We start from the raw sequence: 22,238 nt of genomic DNA on the forward strand, positions 1-22,238 counted from the left end.
ATGAATGAAACAGATAGACACAAAAAGCTGGAGTAACTCAGCAGGTCAAACAGCATCTCTGGAGAAAAGGAATGGGTGACGTTTCAGGTCGAGACCCTTCACCAGACAGAGTCAGGGAAGGGGAAATCAGAGATATAGACAGTGATCTAGAACAAATGGATGAAAGATATGCAAAACAGTAATGATAAAGGAAATGGGCAAAAGGAACAGAGTCAATATCCCAGGCCTTTTCAGAACTCTGATGAAACACCACCGCAGTTCAGATGGCCAGGTTTGCGACTACAGCGTTGAAACATAGAAAATAGGTGCAGGAGTAGGCCATTCGGCCCTTTGAGCCAGCACCATTCAATATGATCATGGCTGATCATCTAAAATCAGTACCCCATTCCTGCTTTTACCCCATATCCCTTGATTTCTTTAGCCTCAAGAGCTAAATCTAAAGGGCCTGTCCCTCTTAGGTGATCTTTTTGGCAACTGCCGGCGACTGTCAAAGTCGTAGCAGATCGCCAAACTTTTCTTTTAGCAGACGGCAATGACCACGACAATGTCAAGTCGAGATTACACCGTCTTCTGAAACATTGTGAAAATTCCCACACTGTCAATGCTTCTCCGGCGTCCTGGTTTTCACTGAAATCACTGACAAGTTGGTAAGTACTTGAGAATTTTGAACTATAACACCTTGTATGGATTACTTAAAAACCAAGCTTCACTGTAACAAGGAATAAACTGGATTTACTTCCAGTTTACTAATAGCTGTATTAAAAAAAAAAAAATGAAGTGGTTAAGTGGCTTTTTGTGAAAAGAGTGTGGGCATTCTTTGAAAATGCAAGGGAGATGCATATCTGGTTTCTGGGTTGAATTTCTGGGTTTGGAGCCCACTTTAAATGTAATGGCTGAGACCAAAAACATCGCGAAAATTCCCACGCTTACCTGACCGTCAAACTGTCGCCTCCAATCTACCTGTCAAATGTCCTGACAGTAAATAAATTGGTTAAACACAAGCATTTTATGGTATTTTGAAATAACTTTACTTATTTTAATATTATGTGCTTCTAAATGCATCTTGAGAACCTATCAAACCTGGGGACAGCATGCGACAGCGCCCGCAATAAGCAACGATACCTGGCGACAAGCCAGCTATCGCTGAGAGATTTCAAACCGTTTGATTTCTCGGCAAGATCCACTACGATCTTTGGAAGACTCCTCATGATCATGCCCGCGACACCCCGGCGAACGTTCGGCGACAGCCTAGTCGCCGGCAGTCGCCTTAAAATCGCCTAAAGTGGGACAGGCCTTAACTCTCCCTTGAAAACATCCAGTGAATTGGCCTCCACTGCCTTCTGTGGCTGAGAATTCCACAGATTCACAATTCTCTGGGGGAAAAAGTTTTTCCTCGCCTCAGTCCTAAATAGCCTACCCCTTATTCTTAAACAGTGACCCCTGGTTCTGGACTCCCCCAACACTGGGAACATTTTTCCTGCATCTAGCCTGCATTATATGTTTCTATGAGATCCCCTCTCATCCTTCTAAATTCCGGTGAATACAAGCCCAGTCGACCCTGACTCCATTTCTTTCCTCACAGATGCTGTCTAGTCAGTTGTTTTTAATTTCAGATTTTCAGCAGCTGCAGAGTGTGACTTTCAACCCAGGGTCTAGGTTCGAGTGTGAAAAAGGCATTAAATGGAGCCAACGGTTTGGGGTAAATCCATTTTCTATGAACAGAAGCAATAAAGATTTGATTACGACACAACCTTTTTCCACGAACAAAGTAGCCAGTATATCTAAACAAGTACTTCTCAGAATACTGAAAACGTTCCAAATATTTGCATAAGTACGATTGACTTGCTGAAGGAAATGTGTGTAATCGTCCAGAGCTGCAACCGCTGTAGCTTAGACGACATTAAAGTACCGGGGAGTTTGATAAATGAATTTGCTGGCTTGAACTGCTTTAGAGACCCGGCCTGTAGACTTCCTGCCAGTCAATATACACATGTTACACTACATCCAGAGTCAAGAGTGGTTCAGTTTTAACAATGACCATTTCACATCATTGTATTCCATATAACCATTGCATACAAAATCAGTGGCAGAGTCATACGGCATGAAAGCAGGCCCTTTGGCCCAACTTGCCCACATGTCCCATCTATGTTAGTCTCACCTGCCGGCATTTGGCCCATATCTCTCTGACATTCAGGAAGAAACTGCAGGATCTGGTTTAAACCGAAGATAGACACAAACAGCTAGAGTACCTCAGCGGGTCGGATAGCATCTCTGGAGAAAAGGAATGGGTTACGTTTCGGGTAGAGACCCTTCTGAAGAAGTCTGAAGGTGTCTCGTCCCGAAATGCCACCTATTCCTTTTCTCCAGAGATGCTGTCGGACCCGTGGAGTTACTCCAACCTTTGGAGTCTATCTTCCCTCTAAACCTGTCCTATCCATGTATCTTACTAAATGTTTCTTAATCCTACTTTATTTTTCTGAGACTCCGCTGATTTTTGGTATTGTTATTCAATAATTTTGCCCACAGTTTTTGTCTGCAGTTTTGAGAAGCGAGACATATCGTTTGACTGACTGAAGAAAAGCTTCAAAATCATCAAGTGAAAATACAATTTTACCTATAAAATGTTCAGAAATGACGTGACCAGTCAAATGCTTTCATGATCTTTAGAAGTGGGACGATTTGAAGAAAAGCAGATTGATCCTCTGCAGTTTATCGTCTAACATAGTGCACGGGTGGGAATATCTATGGGATCCTGCAGTCCTTTTGGCAAGTTATAGCACTGTCATAATTGCATTATATTTGTAATACCACACAACATTAGTTTCAAGCTTTAAAGAGATGAAACTACTTCTCTATTCCCTCCAAGCTTATTCCATCCAATAACTTCTCTATTCCGTCTGCTAAATGTCTCAGCTAACAGCAGCTATAAACACCTTAAGGTTCATCACCCTTACTCAAAACTTGGCAATATGCAGCATCACAGCTAAATGCTTGTTTCTGTCTAGCTTTACCAAATCTTCAGTTCCAAAAGAACACAAGGTACTATAACAAAATTTCAGACATTTTGACAGGTACATGGATAGCATAGGTTTAGAGGGATATGGGTCAAATGCGGGCAGGTGGGACTTGCGTAGCTGGTGCAGCTTAGTCAGTATGGCCAAGTTGGGCCAAAGGGCCTGTTTCTGTGTTGTGTGACAGGTTAACACATGATTTTGCAAGAATTGAGTAGTACACATATCCAACAGCACAAAATAAACTGGCAGAAATAAAAGCCTCCACCATCAGAAGTTGTGCTGACTATTCAGTGTAAATTGATCATGTCAAATGCAAACATTCATCTTCAAATTTTCATGTTATTATTATGATTATTGAGAGGGGTGGGATAGAAAAGTTTTTCTCAGCTAGGATCCATGTTCAGAGATTCTGATTAACTTAAATTAATTTCAGAATATACCCAAACATACAAGATTGTTTTCAAAAATTCTTTACTTGTCTCTAAACCATCATTGTGGTCGAGATCAACAGCAGAAATTGCTGCCGAGAAAAATGCATATGATAAATTTGCTTTTCTGGCAACAAAAAGATCCAATTAGTTAGTTTGGACTTTGAACAAGACTGAGCATTGAGAAAGGGTGGTGAAGGGGTCACAGTGAAAGACAGATTATTTCCTCTGCTGGGGACACTGTATAAGAGCATATTCTTAAAATTACTCGGGCAACTATCAATAAGCATTTTTTTCCTGTAACGTTTAATGATAACCTGGAAAATGTTTGTGTGCGGACCAATTGGAAGCTTCAAGGACAACCTTTTCCTTCCCAAAGTCTTCTCCTTGACCAAATTTGGAATGACATGACATTTTAGGCAGCTTATGCAAGTTATATTTGAAAACACTCAGTTCTTTCAAATGTTTGCGATATTGAAAAGGGTGACATATGCACTCAAGTTGTTTAGATTAGTTCAGTTTCATTTAGATGAACTTGTTATTGTCACATGCACCGAGATACATCTTTGAATATCTTTGTGCATTAACCAGTCAAATCATAGCACAAGTACAAGAATGAAATGATTGTGGCAGACAAATAGTAGATTGTCTGGCACAACACGCAAAGAGTTGCCACACTCTTGCACTATTTTGCAGCTTTTAGATTCTGTTTTTGTTCACCCCTTTCTCCTTCTGCAGGATCCGCTCCCTCCGCAACTCCTTGGTTGACTCAACCATTGCCACCCCTACCATCGACTTCCCAGGTAGTTTCCCCTGCAACTGCAGGAGACGCAACAGCTGTCATACCCCCACTCCATTCAATGACCCCAACAGTCCTTTCAGGTTAGACAGAGGTTCACACGTACCTCCTCTAACCTCATCTACTGCTTTTATCGTGTACCGTTTTGGCTGTGGTTCAGGAACAAACAAACAAGAGCTTTAGTATATATATAGATAGATAGATGAACATGCTAATGCTGGGTAACCATAACAGTGTAGTCTCGAGGTCCGTAGTGCACAACCTGTTGATACAGTCTATTGACGATCACAGTTGCTGAGATCAGTGGTGTGCAGTGTTCAAGAGCCTGATGGTTATTGGGAAGAAGCCGTTCTTGAACCTGGAGGTCACGGTCCTCAGGCTCCTGAATGTAGCAGCAAGATGAGAGAGTGGCCAGGGTGTGTGGGCCTTTGATGATGCTGGCTGCCTGTACGGCCCTTATCTCTCTAAACCATGTACCTGTCTAAGCACAGGTCTACACTCCGGGAATTAGTGATTGAAACTGTAGATAACAGTTTATTGTAGTTAACAATTTCTACCAATAATAAACCAATACTAATTATTGTTGTCTTTATCGGTGTTCTAATTCACATTAGAAAGGTGATACATTGGCCCAGCTGGTAGAACCAGGCACAGTTTAAGAATAAGGGGTAGGCCATTTAGAACAGAGATGAGGAAGAACCTTTTCACCCAGAGAGTTGTGAATCTGTGGAATTCTCTGCCTCAGAAAGCAGTGGAGGCCAATTCTCTGGATGCTTTCAAGAGAGAGTTAGATAGAGCTCTTAAAGATAGCAGAGTCAAGGGATATGGGGAGAAGGCAGGAACGGGGTACCGATTGTGGATGATCAGCCATGATCACGGTGAATGGCGGTGCTGGTGCGATGGGCCAAATGGCCTTTCCCTGCACCTATTGTCTATTTTGGTGTTCCTGATGTAGGCTCTTGTACATCAGCAAGACCAAACGTAGACTCACAGACCATTTCGCGGAACACTTACACTCAGTCTGCCTCGGCCTACGAGGCACTGCTCTGCCAGAGGTCATTTGTGGCTGGCTCCGATTGGTCCTGATCTTTCCTCGCCACACACACACGCACATTCAGTCTGAAGAAGGGTTCCCAGCACTTTGTATCTAAATATGGTATAAGCCACCACCTGCAGTTGTGTTTCTACATTTACAGAATGTTGCCATGACTAGTGGGACTGAGCTTAGGGAGAGAATGGATAGGCTTGGACTTTATTCCTTGCCGTTCAAAGGCTGACGGGTGATCTGAAAGTAGTCCCTAAAATCATGAGGAGAACAGATAGGGTGAATGCAGTGTCTTTTACCCAGAGTTGCAGAATCAAGAACAAGAGGACATGAGTTTAATGCGAGGGAGCAAAATTTAATCAAAACCCGAGGAGCAACTTATGAGGGCAACATGGAAATGCCACAGGAGATAGTTGAGGCAGGTATAACAACAGCACTTAGAAAGACACTTGGACATGTACATGGATGAGAAAGGTCTCTATGGATCAAACACAGGAAAATGGAACTAGCTTAGATAGGGTATCTTGGTCAGCATTGACAAGTTGGGCCAAAGGGCCCCTTTCTGTGCTATATGCCTCCATGACTCCAAATGCTCACTAGATTAATTGCAATCATCCATATAAAAACCCTCATTTTGGGGACTTTGTTCAGCAAAGACACATTTTCTGAAGCAATGTTGAAGATTACAATTCTTCTTGCCAAATGCTTAGGTGACTAGATAAAAGTCATACGGCACAGATCCTGTTCTCACAGAATTCTCCATTGCATCCACAGGAAAATGTTGCTACAGGAAAAATTAACTTCAGCACATTTGTAAAACAAGATGGCCTACAAAGTGAGGAACTATCAGTTCTCATCACTTTATGTCCATCGCTTTTATGGTGCATCTGGGGTTGATGCAAGCTGACCTTTGGTCTCTGAACACTGGAATAGGGCCAATAAAACCAATCTCTCTGCCATTGCTGGGGGGATGACACACAGAGTTCATTCAACTGCAATTAAATTAACTACGTCGCAAATACTCAAATTAATACAACATTTTGGACAGGTTCATAGATAGGACAGGTTTAGAGCAGCGGTCTCCAGGCCACATCCGGTCCGCCACGGAATTTTCTCCGGCCCGCAGCAAGCTCTTAACACGTTCTGTGCTGCGGGTTCTGTGGTAGCGTGGGAACCCTTTTTTTTGGCATATATGAATGGTGGTTTATTTTCACGTGTGCACTGCACAGTGGAATTATTTTAGCGTAGATCACACGTGCACAAGTTACCACCATGTTCAAAGTCGGGTCAGCACGCTGGATGCACTGGAGCGACTTCTGATCTAGGCGAGCCCCAGGCTGCTGCAGGGCCTCCACCGTTGTCATCGACTGGCTCGGCCTGTCGATCGACGTCCCTCTCCTCGCCCGACCGAGCGCCTGTGTGTCCCGGGGGAAACGCCTTCTGCAGCCGACCTTACAGGTGCTGGAGGCATTACCCCTCTCCTACTGGCCCACTTATCGTGTCCGTCGTCGCCAGCGGCTCCCTCCTCCTCGGTTCTGCGGTCTTCAGGGCCGATCTCGGCGGCAGTTTTCGAACTTACACGTCAGGTAGGCTATCAAGTTGAAGGTTTGTATGCAGCTACCGACTTAATCATAATTTTAAATTTTAATTATTTCTTAGCGGAGTGCTCACCCGCGAGTCACTGCAACAGTGACACACATGGTCACTCCGCCATTATACCATATATTTCTATACTGTCTGCATGCCCACTGGTGGTCACTGTATTTTTTTCTTATTTATAAATATGTGTACCTATGGTATATATATATATATATATATATATATATATTCCAATATTTCAAGCTCTTTTTAAAATTTGAATATTATTTATTTGTCGCCATATAAACCTCATTATTAAATTTATAAAACTGACATTTCTTTATTTTTTCCTACGGCCCGCAAATATATAATGTGGCCCTCATGCTGAAAAGGTGGGAGGCCCCTGGTTTAGAGGGATACGAGCCAAAGCAGGCAGGTGAGACTGGTGTAGATGGAACATGTTGGTCAGTGTGGGCAAGTTGGGCCAAAGGGCCTGTTTCCACACTGTATGACTATTATTATGACTATTTAAAGAAAAATCAGATGCTCATTTATGGGTGACAAAGGTTTTTAAAAAGGCTGACTCAATCACTAATACAGTGAACAGGCATTCTAAGCAAATCTTTCTGGTTCTTTTTAAAGGATAACTGCAATGTTTACAGTAATTATTCTTTCCCATGCCCATCGGAGACTAAACAAAAGATCTCAACTGCTCATTGATCAAAGCTACTGCGTGACATTGCAATGAGATGACATAAACAGAAACACTCCACATTTCACAAGTCACTTAGCAACTTGTTTGTTCCTTCTACCTGCAACAGTGGAGACAGGAACAGATATTCAATATCTCAGAACACCAACATTTCAGCTGGGCGACTTCAGCACAACACTGTAAAATTACACAGACTACAAGGTCAAGGATGTAATTAAACACCTAAATATAAAGTGTCTCAATATAATTTTTGGATAAAAACAGTCCATTATTTTGCTATGTACTACTTTCAACATATTATCATCACCACATTAGTATCAAAACCCCACCAATGAAACACAATGGATTTGAACACATGGAATGATGCCAGGTTAAATTAATCTCCACTGTCTCGACGTGATCCACATGCTTTCATTCCCTGCATTTACATGTGCCTATCTAAAAGCATCTTGAATGCCACTATCATATCTGCCTCCACCAACCCCTGGCAGCACATTCCAGGCATCCACCACTCTGTGGAAAAGGTTTGCCCCACAAATTTCCTTTACATTTTGTTCCTCTTGCCTTAAACCTATACCCTCTTGTCTTTGACAAGATGTTGTGACTGGCTTCTCTATCTATGCCACTCATAATGTTATAAACTTCTAACAGGTCTCTCCTCAGCCTCCATGCAGACTCACCTTTTAGCCAATGGAGTTAATTAATATAATATATTATATTATCATTTGGATAATATTATTTGAAAAATTTAAATGACTGCAGAGGCTGGAAATCTGAAACAAAAACAAAGTACTACAAACATTCAGCAGGTCAAATGATACCCACTGAAAGAAAAGTGGAAAGCAAAACAGTTAACATTTCAAATCAAAGAAACGTCATCTATCTATATTCTACAGTGATGCTGCCCAACCCACTGACTTAATCCAACACTGTCTTTTTTTGCGAGTAAACACAAATTTGTTTTGTTGAAGAGTGAGTGGGGTAGGGATGTACAAGAAAAGGGGAATATTTCTGGTAGGGGAAGTCTGGGGCAGCTGTGAAGAAAAGTTATATTAAAAGTTGGTAAGTTAACCAAGGGCATTTTGAGAGCATGAACATGAAAAAATAAAAGTCACAAACTGCTGAGCTGAAGGAATTGCTCAGCAGGTTCAATTGTGCTAATGCAATGCGAAATATTGAGCCAGTATTGTAGATGGATGACCGAGAGAAAAAATGGCCAATTCTGATACCAGAGTACAAGATGCCGGATATTCTAGAATCGGTAGAGTCTCGAAAGGCTGCAAAGCACTGAGGAAGAGATCCTGTTCCTGAAGCTTACATTGAGCCTTGTTTAAAACAATGCAGCAGCCCACATAGGTCAAAGGGGGAGTGGGATAGTAAATTAAAATTGCAGACAACGGGAAACTCAGGAATACCCCTGCAAATGAACTAGGATTCATGAACTTGGAATGCTGTTGGATCATGAAAATGAACTTGGAACATTGGAACATACATGATTGTAATCATGCATTGTCTTTCTGCTGACTAGATAGCATGCAACAAAAGCTTTTTCACTGTACCTTGGTTCACGTGACAATAAACTAAACTTGGGTGCTCCACAAAGCAGACACCCAACCTGCAGTTGGTTTCTCCACAGTCGAAGTGAGCAATGAATGCAGTACGCTAGATGAATCACTACTTCACCTGCAAGGATGGCGGAAAACGAAAAGGTAAAAGGACAAATGCCACATTCCTCCAGCTGCACAGTAAAGGGCTGTAGGATGGGAAGTGGTTGGTGGAAATGGAAGAGCAGATAAGAGAGTCATGAAGGTAAAGATCTTTGTGGAATACTGAAATAAGGTAGGGGAAAGATTTGCCTTGTGGTTGAAATCACATTGAAGGTGATGGAAATCATGAAGGATGATACATTAAATGTAAAGACTGGAAGGGACCAAACGTGAAGGTCATGGAAACGTTATCCTTGCACTGTTTTTGGGGCGGAAATGTGGGGACAGAGAGATATAGGAAATAGATGAAATGCAGTCAAAGGTCAAAGCCATGGTTTAGGAAGGAGGAGGCATGCAAAGACACATCAAGTAATTACAACTTCAGTGATGGAGAGTCTTGAACCCAAAACATTTATTCAATTTCTCTTTCAGTGGATTCTACCTGACCCGAGGAGTTTTTCCAGCACCTGCAGCAGTTTTTGATTTATCAACTTTAAGCAACTCCTTAACGCAGCCTTTTGGTGACGTTATTTAAAGACCTTAGTGTTCCCGACTATCAAGCCATAACAGGACCTTGACTTGTACTAACGTGTGAACCATTAAGCCTGCAAGATTGGATTTTGCTCAGTGGTTTCCACATCCACAAGTGATACTGAAATTTGACGTAAAAATATCTGGATGAAGGAATAGTAGTCCTTCAAAATAAAAAATCAGACCTTGTTCAGGTTGCATTTAAATAGTGATACTCATTCAGTTTTCACATTCTCCTCACATGTGCAAAATGTGCGGCTCTAAAATCCATGCTGCCGATCATCAATTCTTAGATACAAGGAATTGATAAAAGGGATTGAAAGTTTTAAACAGACAGATGGCAACAGTTTGAAAGACAGAGAACCTAATCGCTGGTCCATACGGAGGACTATTCTTCAGAGTTAATTCGATTCATATACTACCTCCCGATCTGCTTTGAAACTCTGACGGCTTCCTGGGAAATAGTCCTGGGAAATTGCTCATGTTTTGTTAACGGTTCACCAGGAGTAAAACCAACTTCACTGATGTGCTTTGGACACAGATCCAGATTCAGTTTGTGCTATTTTATTAATACTTCACTGCATGTAGATCCTGATCCATAGGTGTGAGTTTATATCCCAAAACCCATGCCCTATTTCTCAGTTTTATGATAACTTGAGGCTTAATTGATAAATTTCATTAAAAATTAGGCAATACTAAATGTTTATTCCATACATGGCAGCCGCACCAACAGCCTGTCTCGTCTTTTTCTTCTTTTGCTGTTTTGGTCTGTGCTTACTGTGTTTACTTGAATGTTTTTAGTGTACCTTTAATTTTTGAATTATGTGGGGGTGAGGTTGGGGGGAAACCTTTTTTTATCTTTTTCCTCGACAGAGATGCGACTTTTTCATCGTATCTCCGTCTGCACTGCAGCTTTAACACCGCGGCGGTCCCTTTGTTGGGGATCGACTGCGGGAGCTCCAACCACCGGAGCTTCGACCGCCCCGACTGCGGAAGAAAAGGAGAAAAGGTACAAGTTATTTGCCTTCCATCACAGTGGGGAATGTGAGGCCGTCGAAAAAAAACCAAGATGGACGTGCTTCCAGCACTGGTGAGGACTCGGAGGGAGTGCCCTGAGTGCAGTGATCTCAATGTTTTGCAGGGACATGGCTCCATGATGACATTCTGGAGTCTCGTGCGAGTAGAGATGGCTTTCTGACTGTTGGGGCGGCAGAGAGAGTGACAATGATCGGTACAACTCTGGTCACATCACTGTGAAAAGTGTGTGTGTGGCACGGTCATTGAACTGACGGCTGTGGGTCTCCACTTATGCTGTGTGCCCTGGGGTTTCTCACACGCTATTGTGGTAGCTGTTTAAGTCTATGTTTAATTTTTATGTGGTTATGTATCTTGTTGCTTTTTTGTATGACTGTTGACAAATCAAATTCCTTGTATGTTTACATACTTGGCTAATAAAATGAATTACAATTACAATTTTCAATAAAAGTTTAAGATTTATAAATTTGGCAATTATATTAATGGCCATTTCAATACTCAAATATCATTCATTCATTCATAGGTTATAGGAGCAGAATTAGGGCATTCAGCCCATCGACTACTCTGGCATTCAATCATGACCAATCTATCCTTCCTCTCAATCCCCCCATTCTCCTGCCTTTTCCCCATAACCAACGACACCCTTACTAATCCAAAAATCAGTGAATCTCCACCTTAAAATTATCCATTGACTTGCCTTCCACAACCATTGAATTTAGAAGGATGAGAGGGGATCTTATCAAAACATACAAGATTATTAAAGGGTTGGACACGTTAGAGGCAGGAAACATGTTCCCAATGTTGGGAGAGTCCAGAACCAAGGGCCACAGTTTAAGAATAAGGGGTAGGCCATTTAGAACGGAGATGAGGAAAATCTTTTTCAGTCAGAGAGTTGTAAATCTGTGGAATTCACTGCCTCAGAAGGCAGTGGAGGCCAATTCTCAATGCATTCAAGAGAGAGCTAGACAGAGCTCTTAAGGATAGCGGAGTCAGGGAGTATGGGGAGAAGGCAGGAACGGGGTACTGATTGAGAATGATCAGTTATGATCACAATGAATGGTGGTGCTGGCTCGAAGGGCCGAATGGCCTCCTGTCTATTGTCTATTGTTAGTGGCAATGAGTTTCACAGATTCACCACCCACTGATTAAAGAAATACCTTTATGTCTCCTTTATTCTTTATTTAGTGAGGGATAAAAACTATTAGTTGCGCAATTTCTGTGTCTTTCTTGTACACATTTCAAGAATTCTACTTAAGATTCCAGGATTGATTTCCACACTGAATATATCCAATATCACATGTCCTGCTACTCGTGTTTAAGGCCACCATAATTTCTTGGATCGACATACACGTATGTTTCTTGGATCGACATACCCGCACATCATTAGGATGTGGGTAGAAACCGGAGCACCCAGAAGAAACCCATATCATCGCAGAAGTGTAAACTTCACACAGATAGAACCCAAGGTCAGGATCGCACCTGGGTCGCTAGCACAGAGGTAGCAGCTCTACCAGCTGCACCACCCTAGGTTTTAACTTGATTGGGTTTTGCACTGTACTTATCTTTGCACTTCATCTGCTGATAAGCAATGAATTAGCAAACCCTGGCCCATTACTTCAGATCAAACATTACAATGCGAGCCCTTCTAGAAGTGTGTAATTCTTTGACCTAGTTTTCAAATGTCCCTTTAATTAACTACAGACAATGAATGTTTCATTCTGCATGGTGATCACTCTATTCTTCATATCTAGTGAACACTCCCCAAATCTAATCAAGTCCACAACATTGTTCCCTTTCATTTGCCACACAATGCGTCAACTCTTCCAAACTCACCATGCAATCTCAGAACATTTCCTCGTATGACATTACTAATTAATTATTAAACAACACGTCTTCATGGCCAGAGGTTTTCACCTCTGTTGAAATGAGAGAAACAAGAATAATAGGGTGTGCACACCTTTGGTTCCATTGAGATGAAGTTGTGTGTTCCTCTGCTAGAAACTGTTGATCTCTTCATTGTCCTACTGTGGTAGAAGTGGTAGTAGTCTTTCAAGGACCCAATCTGTAAAAGAAAAAGAACGAGTTTAACTCATATGGTTCCATTAAAATTCTCATCCTTTTGTCTGTCTTGCATAAATTATTCAATTTAATTTAATCTAGAGGATCTCAAGTGTTACTCTGACCTTCAGGATTATCTTTCACAAAAAGAAAGAGCAACACGACACAAAAAGAAACCATTAACCTTTCATGAGTTTGGTTTTAAATGATCATGCTTTCACATATAATTGACAAAACTTTCATGACAGCAGTTCTTTGTTCCTCTGGGAGAGATATTTAAAATGTCAAAAGGCCAGAGAATGAAGCAACGAAAGCAATATTAATAATTATACCATGTGGTCGCCAATTGTTATCTGACCCACTATTAAAAGATGTGGAAGTAGTTGACAAACCTTACTGGAGAATGAGTTGCTCAAAGGCTAGAAATACTCCACAGAAGCTTGAAGATAAGTTAGATAAACTTGTGCCAATCATAAATGTTATATCAAATAATTCACCACTCCACTGCATTCAAAATAAGAATACGCAATACTGCATGTACAAAAACCCAATGAATATAACAGTCAAAGCCAGAGCCCCAGATGAGCCAATTCCAAAACCATGAGCTATTGACTTTAACTGCTAATAGACTACATAATTGATGAAGCATTTGCTGAAAGCTTGATATAGTTATTGACATGATCATCGTTGACCCCAAGCAGAATGGAACTTTCCCTGCTCACTGGCAACAGAACCAAGACCTTACCAGGATTTCCAAAGATCAGTGAAAGGACATATCTGTAAATATGTAGAAAGCACACATGGAGACAATGCTCGTGGGCATCATTAAGCTTACGAGCCAGAGCTACAAGACAAAATTGCTCCTTTGAACAATCTAAAGCCTCTTGGTGTATTTGATCAGATGGAAAATTAACCCCTATGTTGTGTTGGTGATCTGTAATCAACATGGATTATTCTGATGTAAAATTTATTGCAATGATACAGGTTTGGTTCTTGAAAAAGCAGCTTCTAGTAGAAGACCAAGAAAGGCTGAACAGAGACACATGGAACTACAGATGCTGGAATCTTGAGCAAAAACAAATGCTTTTGTGAGCCACAAAGCTCAATGGGTCAGGCAGCATCTGTGGAGGAAATGTAGTCAAAGCCTCTATTGAGCTATTCGCTATCAAGACATGACACAACATGGATTGAAAGTCTGATGCTCACACCCCTGCAATAGTCTGTTTGAAATTCTACCATCGGGCAGATGCTACAAGGCCTTCTATGCCCGCACCTCTAGATTCAGGAACAGCTTCATCCCCAGGGCCATAGCTGCTATGAACCAGTCCTGCTGAGCCGGATGGTCACATCGCACAGTGAACCGGCACAGACCTACTTGAACTTTATACTGTTTTAAATCTGTTTCTAATTTTGTTTCACTGGGTTGTATAAATTTATACTGATGGGAGGCGCATTCCCAATCTCATGGTACCCCTGTACAATGACAATAAAGATATATTGTATCATACTCTACAGCAAACAGTACATCAACTAATGACAATAGGGAGCAGGAGACGCAAAGTCTACTTGGGTGATCTAGTTACCTTGCCTCAGTTCTTCAATTTAACACTGCCTGAAGGACGAGCATTTACCAAGCCTTGTCTAGTCATAAAAAGACCGAGTAACAAAGTCACACAAATTTGTGTGTGTGAATCACCGTGCTCTGGGAACACAAAGACTTAAACATCACATCCATTTGGAAATTGAAGCTCAGGTCACAGCCTGTCCACACATCAATCACTGAATTCCAGGTAAAATAATGAGGAATTCATCAGGTCAGGCAGAATCTGTGGAGGGAACAACATTTCGTATGGGACCCTTCTTCAGACTGATGGAGTGGAGGGGGGGGGGGGGGAGAGCAGGGGCAGGGAGAAAGAGCAAGATGAGAGGTGGGGGTGAGGCAATGCCTGGCAAGTGACAGGTGGATGCAGGTGACAGTGGAGGGTCAGTGACAGATAGGTGAAGTGTCAAAGGCCGAAAGGCTGGAGGTGAGAAGGAGTCAAAGGTTGTCAGGAAGGAATGAAAATGAGTGAAATGTAAAGCCAGGAGGGGTGATATGAGTGCAAAGGAATGGGGAGGGGGGGTATGGGTGCAAAGGAATGGGGAGGGGAAGAGGAAGGACAAAAGGGAAATTCCAGACTTGGGTATGAGAGAAGAATGCATGGAGGAGAGGAAAGGAGCAGGGTGACTGGAGTGGTGGAATAAATGTGTGCGGATCAGTGAGTGGTGCGAATCGGGGAAAGAGGGGGTGTAGGGGGGCCATTACTTGTAATTTGAAAATTTTATGTTCATACCATTGGGTTGTAAACTATCCAAGCAGAATGCCGTGATGTTATTCCAGCCTACACGTTCCCTCACTCTGGCAATGGAGGTGGCCAAGGACAGAAAAGTCAGTCTGGGAAGGAGGATTTTAAAACTAAGAGCTCCACACCTTGTGTCCGCACGGACAGAGGGCAAGTGTTCGGCGAAACGGCTGCACCAATGTAAAGTAGGCCAGATCGTGTGTCGAGTGCAATAGATGAGGTTGGACAAAGTGCACATGAACCTTCCTTTCTCTACCTTGGTTGCTGGGGTCTCTGGATGGATGCAAGAGTCACAGTATTGCACCCTGGTATCTGAAAAATTCTGCTATAATAACCCACTGCAACATACCTTTGAGGGAAGCTAGGCCACGTGTTCTTTTTTCACAACCATCAATAGAAAACCACCAAGACAGTTCAACATCACCACTGAGAAAAGAATGCATAGACCCAACCCACTCAAGAGTTATGGAGCTGTACAGCACAAATAGGCCCTTCGGCCCAACTCATGAATGCTGACCAAGTTGCCTAGCCGTGCTAGTCCCACTTGCCTGTGCCTTGCCCATATCCCTCCAAAAACATTTCCTACCCACTTTCACTGCATAAACAAGTATGGCACACTGGTATGGATTAGAGAAGGCACATTAAAATTTCCATCTGAGCATCACCTTTGGGAATTCAAGTTGATCCTAACACCCAGTTTGCGATGCCATACACTGCATCTCTCAAAGTTACCGGGAATTTTAATCACCTTATGGACCCATAATCTTAACCTTCAATGATAATTCAACCTTTAAGTTTGGCAACTGACAGAGCTCTCAAGAAGTAATCACTTCTCAAAAAGTGATAACAAATGGCAAGGTCACAGACAACGCCTGCAATCTTCGTAAAACCCAATTTATAACCTACAACAACCATAGCAAAGCAAATACTTGATGCACAAATATGACTGCAGTCCCCACAACAGCCCGTTCAATGCACAATTCACTAAAATGGAGAGGCACCATCCTCCACTAATGTTAGGGTACAATTAGCAGTCATAGACAACTGTATCGATTATACTGTTTGTTGCTTTACAGCTAAATCAGACATAATTTAGATTTCATATAATGTGCAGCATGAATGATGTATTCAATGTAGTTATCAAATTCTTTTTCTGTATTATTACCAAGGAAGCTCCTGCTCACCATCTCATATGATCTCATATCTGGATTTAATAATTAACACCGTGCAGGAAATAAAAAAGGTTTGACCTTTCTCTTCCAGCCCTTCATGACTGGAAACTGCTCAAATGAGCTGCAAACTAATCTTGCTACCATCCTCCTATAAATTACTTCATCTCCAACCTCCAGTGAACTCAGATGAGTGAGGCAGTTCCAATATAACGTTGGTAGTGATTTCTGGAAAGTTTCCATGAGAAACTCCATGGCTGGCAGTTGCAATCGACAAAATGCACAGCAGTTTCACGCCTAGGTTATTCCAAAGCACTTGCTAAATCTACCCTATCTACAACTAATGACTGGGGCAGCTGGAACTCTGGCATCTCCACACTCTTTTACAATTTGAACATTATTCCTAACTTGGACGTATAATCACTCCTCAGGCAAGTAACAGTCATTGAGGATGAGAGAGATAGAGAATAAGGGAAAGGGAAATAAGTAGGAAATAGGTCTGAAGAAGGGTCTCGATCCAAAACATCACCCATTCCTTCTCTCCAGAGATATTGCCTGTCCTGCTGAGTTACTCCGGCTTTTTATGTCTATCAGGAAATAGGATTAATGGATTTGCAGGATTAGGAACCAATATGGGCACAATGCGCTGAATCCTATTCTGCTATTCTCCTAAAGGACTGCAGTGGTTCACCATATTCTCAGGATCATTAAGGATCTACACAACTGCTAATCTTTTCCCATTATACCCTGCTTCCCACCTGTGCACCATTACCTTCATGGCATTGTTTTTCCATTCCTATTTCTAAACTTGTTTAATTAAGGCTTTGCTAGATATAAATCAAAGTTAGTGGGTCTTCAAAAATGAATAGCAGTCACTTATTTATATAATTTTCTGCAGAATAATAATATTTTAAAAAGAAAATAGCTACAAGAACATGAAATAATGGAAGATATTAAACAGAGAATCAAATTGGGATACATAATTGAAAAAGCACAAATAAACCTTTCTGCACATTATTTGGACAGAGGCTAGATAAAATAGATAGATATTTTTTAAATATTGATAATATTGATGTGTATTAGCCAAATCTTTATTTGGTTTAGATGTTAAGTCCTCTTATACAATTTACACCAAAGTAAAGCACTGCAAAACTTGATTCAAGTTCATCGTTGGATTTCAAACAGATAATCAATTTTTTCATAAATTTCCCAATAATTAATGAGGGGCATGTTTTCCTCTTTAGTTCAAGGCATAAATAATAACCAGAAGAAAAAGGGAGCAGGATCCAGCTACTGGATCCCTCAAAACAACACTGTTAATAAAATCATGGCTGATCTATGCTGGTCCCAATTCTGTGCAAGTTCCCCACAACACTTAATCTTTCTAGTATATAACTGTCTCAACCTTAAATACATCCAATGATATCCTGGGTCAGAGGATACCAGATTCACAACCTTCCCTAGAGAAGAAATTTTAACTCAGCTTTAAATGACCAGCGTCTAATTTTGTAGCTCTGTCCCCTTGCTCATGACTCTCCTATTAGTGGAAAACATCAACATCTACCATGTCAGGCCCACTTAAGATCTTAAATAAGGTCACACCTCATTTGTCTAAACTCCGAGTAATAGGGAACCAATTTGTCAGCCTCTTTTGATAGGACAACCTAATTTGAAGAATGAATCTGGTGAATCTCTTTTGTACTCCCTCCACACCAGTATTTTTTTTATGCAAGGCAACAAAATCCATGCACAATCTTCCAGGAATGACGTCACCAACACCTTGTGCTACGGTAACAAAACATCTCTATTCATAAACTCTTACGTCTTCACAAGGCAGCAACAAGCATTTTGGACATTATTAATTACTTTTTTGCACTATCTACTCACTTTTTATGATTCGTGCACTCGGACACCTATATCCCTCTGAACTGTATTCATTTAGATTGTACTCCACCTTTTTTGATTCCTCTTACTGAAGTGCATAACTTCACATTTACCCACATTAAATTCCATTTGCCATGTTTTTTCCCCAATCACTCAATGTTGTTGCAGAATCACAATGTTACCATCACAACATGCCCTTTCCCTTCCACCGAGCCTCATATCATCAGCAAACTTGAAAATCTTACATTAATGATCTGGAGGAAGGAGTGCTAGAGTAACTCAGCAGGAAATTCAGCATCTATGGAGGGAATGGGTAAGCAATGTTTTAGGTTGGGACTCTTCTTCCGATGTTTGTAGTGGGATGACAAAGCTGGAAAAAGATGGGGGTGGAACAAAGTCTGGCAAATGATAGGGGGATAGCAACAGGAACCACAGAGGGGGAAGCAATGAGAGAGGGTCTCCAGAACTCCCAGAGGGAAGAGTCCTTCAAAGTAGGCAATATCTTGAGGAGATTTGGGTGCACAATATGGGACAAGGCTGGATAATACTATGACAGATAGTTGGGTAGGGATGAAACAGAAGTATCAACTCATAGGCATCTGCTTGTGTTCTTGGAGAAAGCTCCTATGCATTGATAGGTGGTAGATCTGGAAGGGTGGGGGAGTAGATGAGAATGTGAGGAAAGTAAAGATATCCAATTAATATAGGATTTGCAAAAAAGTGAGGCAGTATATAGGAAAGACTAACAAAACCAAAATCATGAACATGGCCAATATCCACAATTTGATTGTTACTAAAGGGCCACATAATTTGTACTTTTTCTTTAAAAAGAATCATTGAAAGAAATGGAAAAACAGGGCAAAGAGTTTCTGATATCAATCAAGATCAGAATATCTTAATCAGTGAATGGCATAATTAATCCCCTGTTTTAGGTCAGATATGAAAGTGTTTGTCACTCGAGTTTAAGTTTAAAGATATAGCATGGAAAAAGGCTCTTTGACCTACCATCCATCGATCACCCGTTCACATTAGGGGCAAATTAACCTATAAACCCGCACATCGTTGGGATGTGGGGGGAAACTGGAACACCCAGAGGAAACTCATGCACTCATGGAGAACATGCAAACTTTACACATACAACACTCACGATGAGGAGTGAACCAGGGTCTTTGGCACTGAGGCAACAGCTCTGCTAGCTGCTACCAATGTTCACCCAAAGATGTCTAATTGAGAGGGAAGCATCATTCAATAAATGAGATAGAAGTTTGTGGATTGTGTACAATTGCATTCAAAGAAATACATCTACAGTTTGAACAATTATTTTTTCATTGCATCGTCAACAGAATTTGTTGACCAAAATGTGTCGCATAGTAAGAGCAGTAATTCCACACGCATCATAACTTTCATTCATTTTTATAGTGAAGGCAAGTCACATCACATGCCCAATTCACAATACAGATGCTCCTCGACTTACGATGCTTCAACTTACGATATTTCGACTTTACGATGGTGCAAAAGCGATAAGGGTCTCGACCCGAAAAGTCACCAATTTCTTCTCTCCTGAGATGCTGCCTGACCTGCTGAGTTACTCCAGCATTTTGTGAATAAATACCTTTGATTTGTACCAGCATCTGCAGTTATTTTCTTACACATTCAGTAGAAACCATACTTCGAATTTTTATCTTTTCCCAGGCTAGCGATATGCATTTTCGACTTATGATATTTTCAATTTACAATGGGTTTATCATAAGTAACCCCATCGTAAGTTGAGGAGCACATATATTTGAATGTAGGAATACTTGCAGTTTTTAATTCTTAACTGCCAATTTCTTTCTCATTGTTCTCTCTTCGGCTTTGTACTCATCAGGGCCAACGTTCAGTCATGGTGCTGAAACTCAAGTCCGACTTAACCGTTGTGGTAGGGATACACACTAGTAGCAATTTGTAGTTCGCTCCACATTGCACTTCTTTACTGAACTGTGCGATATTCCCACATCACAACTTTAGGACTCACCATATTAAATTGACTACTGATGATAACCTGAAGAACTGAAAGCTCAAGGAGGTCCTCACAACAATTGTGAACTCTGTTTAAACCCAAAGGGGGAGACTGTACGTTAATTCTGAAGTCAGAGTCTGAAAAAAGTCTCGACCCAAAATGTCAGCTATCTTTTTTCATCAGAGATGCTGCGTTATTCCAGCACTTTGCGTATGTTAATTCACTTTGTCAGTACCCTTACCAAGACAAATTTTAACTGACGCTATAGAATTATATTGGAGCCATGGGGTCGATGATTTTAAGGTTTCTACTCTTAATGATTTATCAAATAGCTTAATGCTGTTTCACACTACCTACTGGCAAAAGACAACTAACCACAAGAACAGGAAACTGGATTTAAATATTCCCAATTCACTTTCAGTCACATCACACTTTAATTGTTTGTAGTGGACTAAATTTAAAAGTTCAAGCAACATCTACAGTACTTGAGGAATTATATAGGACAGTGCAGCATAGAAACAGGCCCTTGAGCTCACAATGTCTACACCGAACATAAATTAAACAAATCAATTCTGCCTGCTTATAATCTATACCTTTCCATACCGACGTGCCTATCCAAAAAGGGGCGTGGCTGTGTTCTGCAGCTGCGGCTCACCGGCAGTCTCTCTGTTTTTTGTTGTTGTTTTTTGTCATTGTCGTCGTTAAATGTAATTTTTATTTTATTTTTAACTCTGTGTATGTGGGGGGGTGGTGGGGGGGTTGGGGGAAACCTATTTTCAAATCTCCTCCTCAACGGAGATGCGAACTTTACCGTGTCGTATCTCCGTTAGCGCTACGGCCTAACATCGTGGAGTCGGCGGCCTCCAGCTGGGATCGACCTCAAAGACTCCGGTCGCAGGACCTGGACTTACCATCTCGGAGGCTTCGGCCGTGGGCCCTGCAGACCGCAACATCGGGAGTTCGCAGGTCCCTGGCTGGTGACCGGCTTTTGGGAGCTCCAGCCGTAGCAGCTTCAACCGCCCCGAAGCGCGAGGTACGATCGACCCGCCCGCAGGCCCTTCATCGCCCTGCGTGGCCTGGCCGCGACACTTTCCATCGCCCGGTGGGGGCTCAGGACTTTCATCGGCCTGCTCGGCTCGGCCCTGGGACTTTCCATCGCCCGGTGGGGGCTCAGGACTTTCATCGGCCTGCTCGGCTCTGGGACTTTCCATCGCCCGGTGGGGGCTTCAAAAAGTTGGGAGCCTCGATCACCTCGTGGCACCACGGGAGAAGAATGAGGAGGAGATAAGACTTTGCCTTCCATCACAGTGAGGGTATGCCTAGAGCAATCACTGTGATGGCTGTTTGTGTAAAAAATTATATCTGTGTATCTTGTGCTTTTTAATGTCTACTGCCGGACCCTGACGTGAGAGGATGCTGGCGTTGTGTATTCGCCGCTTTTCCGTCAGGATAGTTTGTCTGTTTGTTTCTATGTTAATTGTTTTTGTAAAGCGCTTTGAGCATGCGATAAGGCGCTATATAAAATAAATGAATTATTATTATTATTAAAAGCATCTTAAATGTCACTACTGTACCCACTTTACCACCAACCCTGGCAATGCATTCCAGGCACCTGCCACTCTCCATGTAAATAAATATCAGGAATAGATATAATAAATATCAGGAATAAAACCTTTTCTGTGAACTATAAATCATGTTTAAAATGAAGATTTTTAGCTTTTACTTCAAGATTCAAGCGTACCTTAATTTATAAAGCTGGTTTACTCTGATACATCCTGTACATCTGAAAACTTTCTCTCTCTGACCTTGAAGTTATTCCCTCCAGTCTATAACATTTTCATACTGGGAAAAAGGTTCTAACTGTATACCTTCTCCATGTCGATCATAATTTTATAAACTTCTATCACTTCGGAGAAAACCATGCTTGTCCAACCTTCC

The 22,238-nt window shown here is 41.6% G+C and overlaps 1 protein-coding gene across 4 annotated transcripts in view; it reads right to left on the minus strand.

Annotated features, from left to right (window-relative positions):
- pcsk5b (proprotein convertase subtilisin/kexin type 5b) overlaps window positions 1-22,238 on the minus strand; it is a 254,563-nt gene that overhangs the window by 226,106 nt on the left and 6,219 nt on the right. For all 4 annotated transcript variants that reach the window (XM_078396247.1, XM_078396244.1, XM_078396243.1 and 1 more), the window contains exon 2: window positions 12,806-12,910. In XM_078396247.1, the coding sequence (XP_078252373.1) occupies window positions 12,806-12,910 (105 nt within the window). The remainder of the gene's footprint in view (window positions 1-12,805; window positions 12,911-22,238) is intronic.

The sequence above is a fragment of the Rhinoraja longicauda genome, chromosome 3, assembly GCF_053455715.1.
Source record: "Rhinoraja longicauda isolate Sanriku21f chromosome 3, sRhiLon1.1, whole genome shotgun sequence".
NCBI lineage: Eukaryota > Metazoa > Chordata > Chondrichthyes > Rajiformes > Arhynchobatidae > Rhinoraja > Rhinoraja longicauda.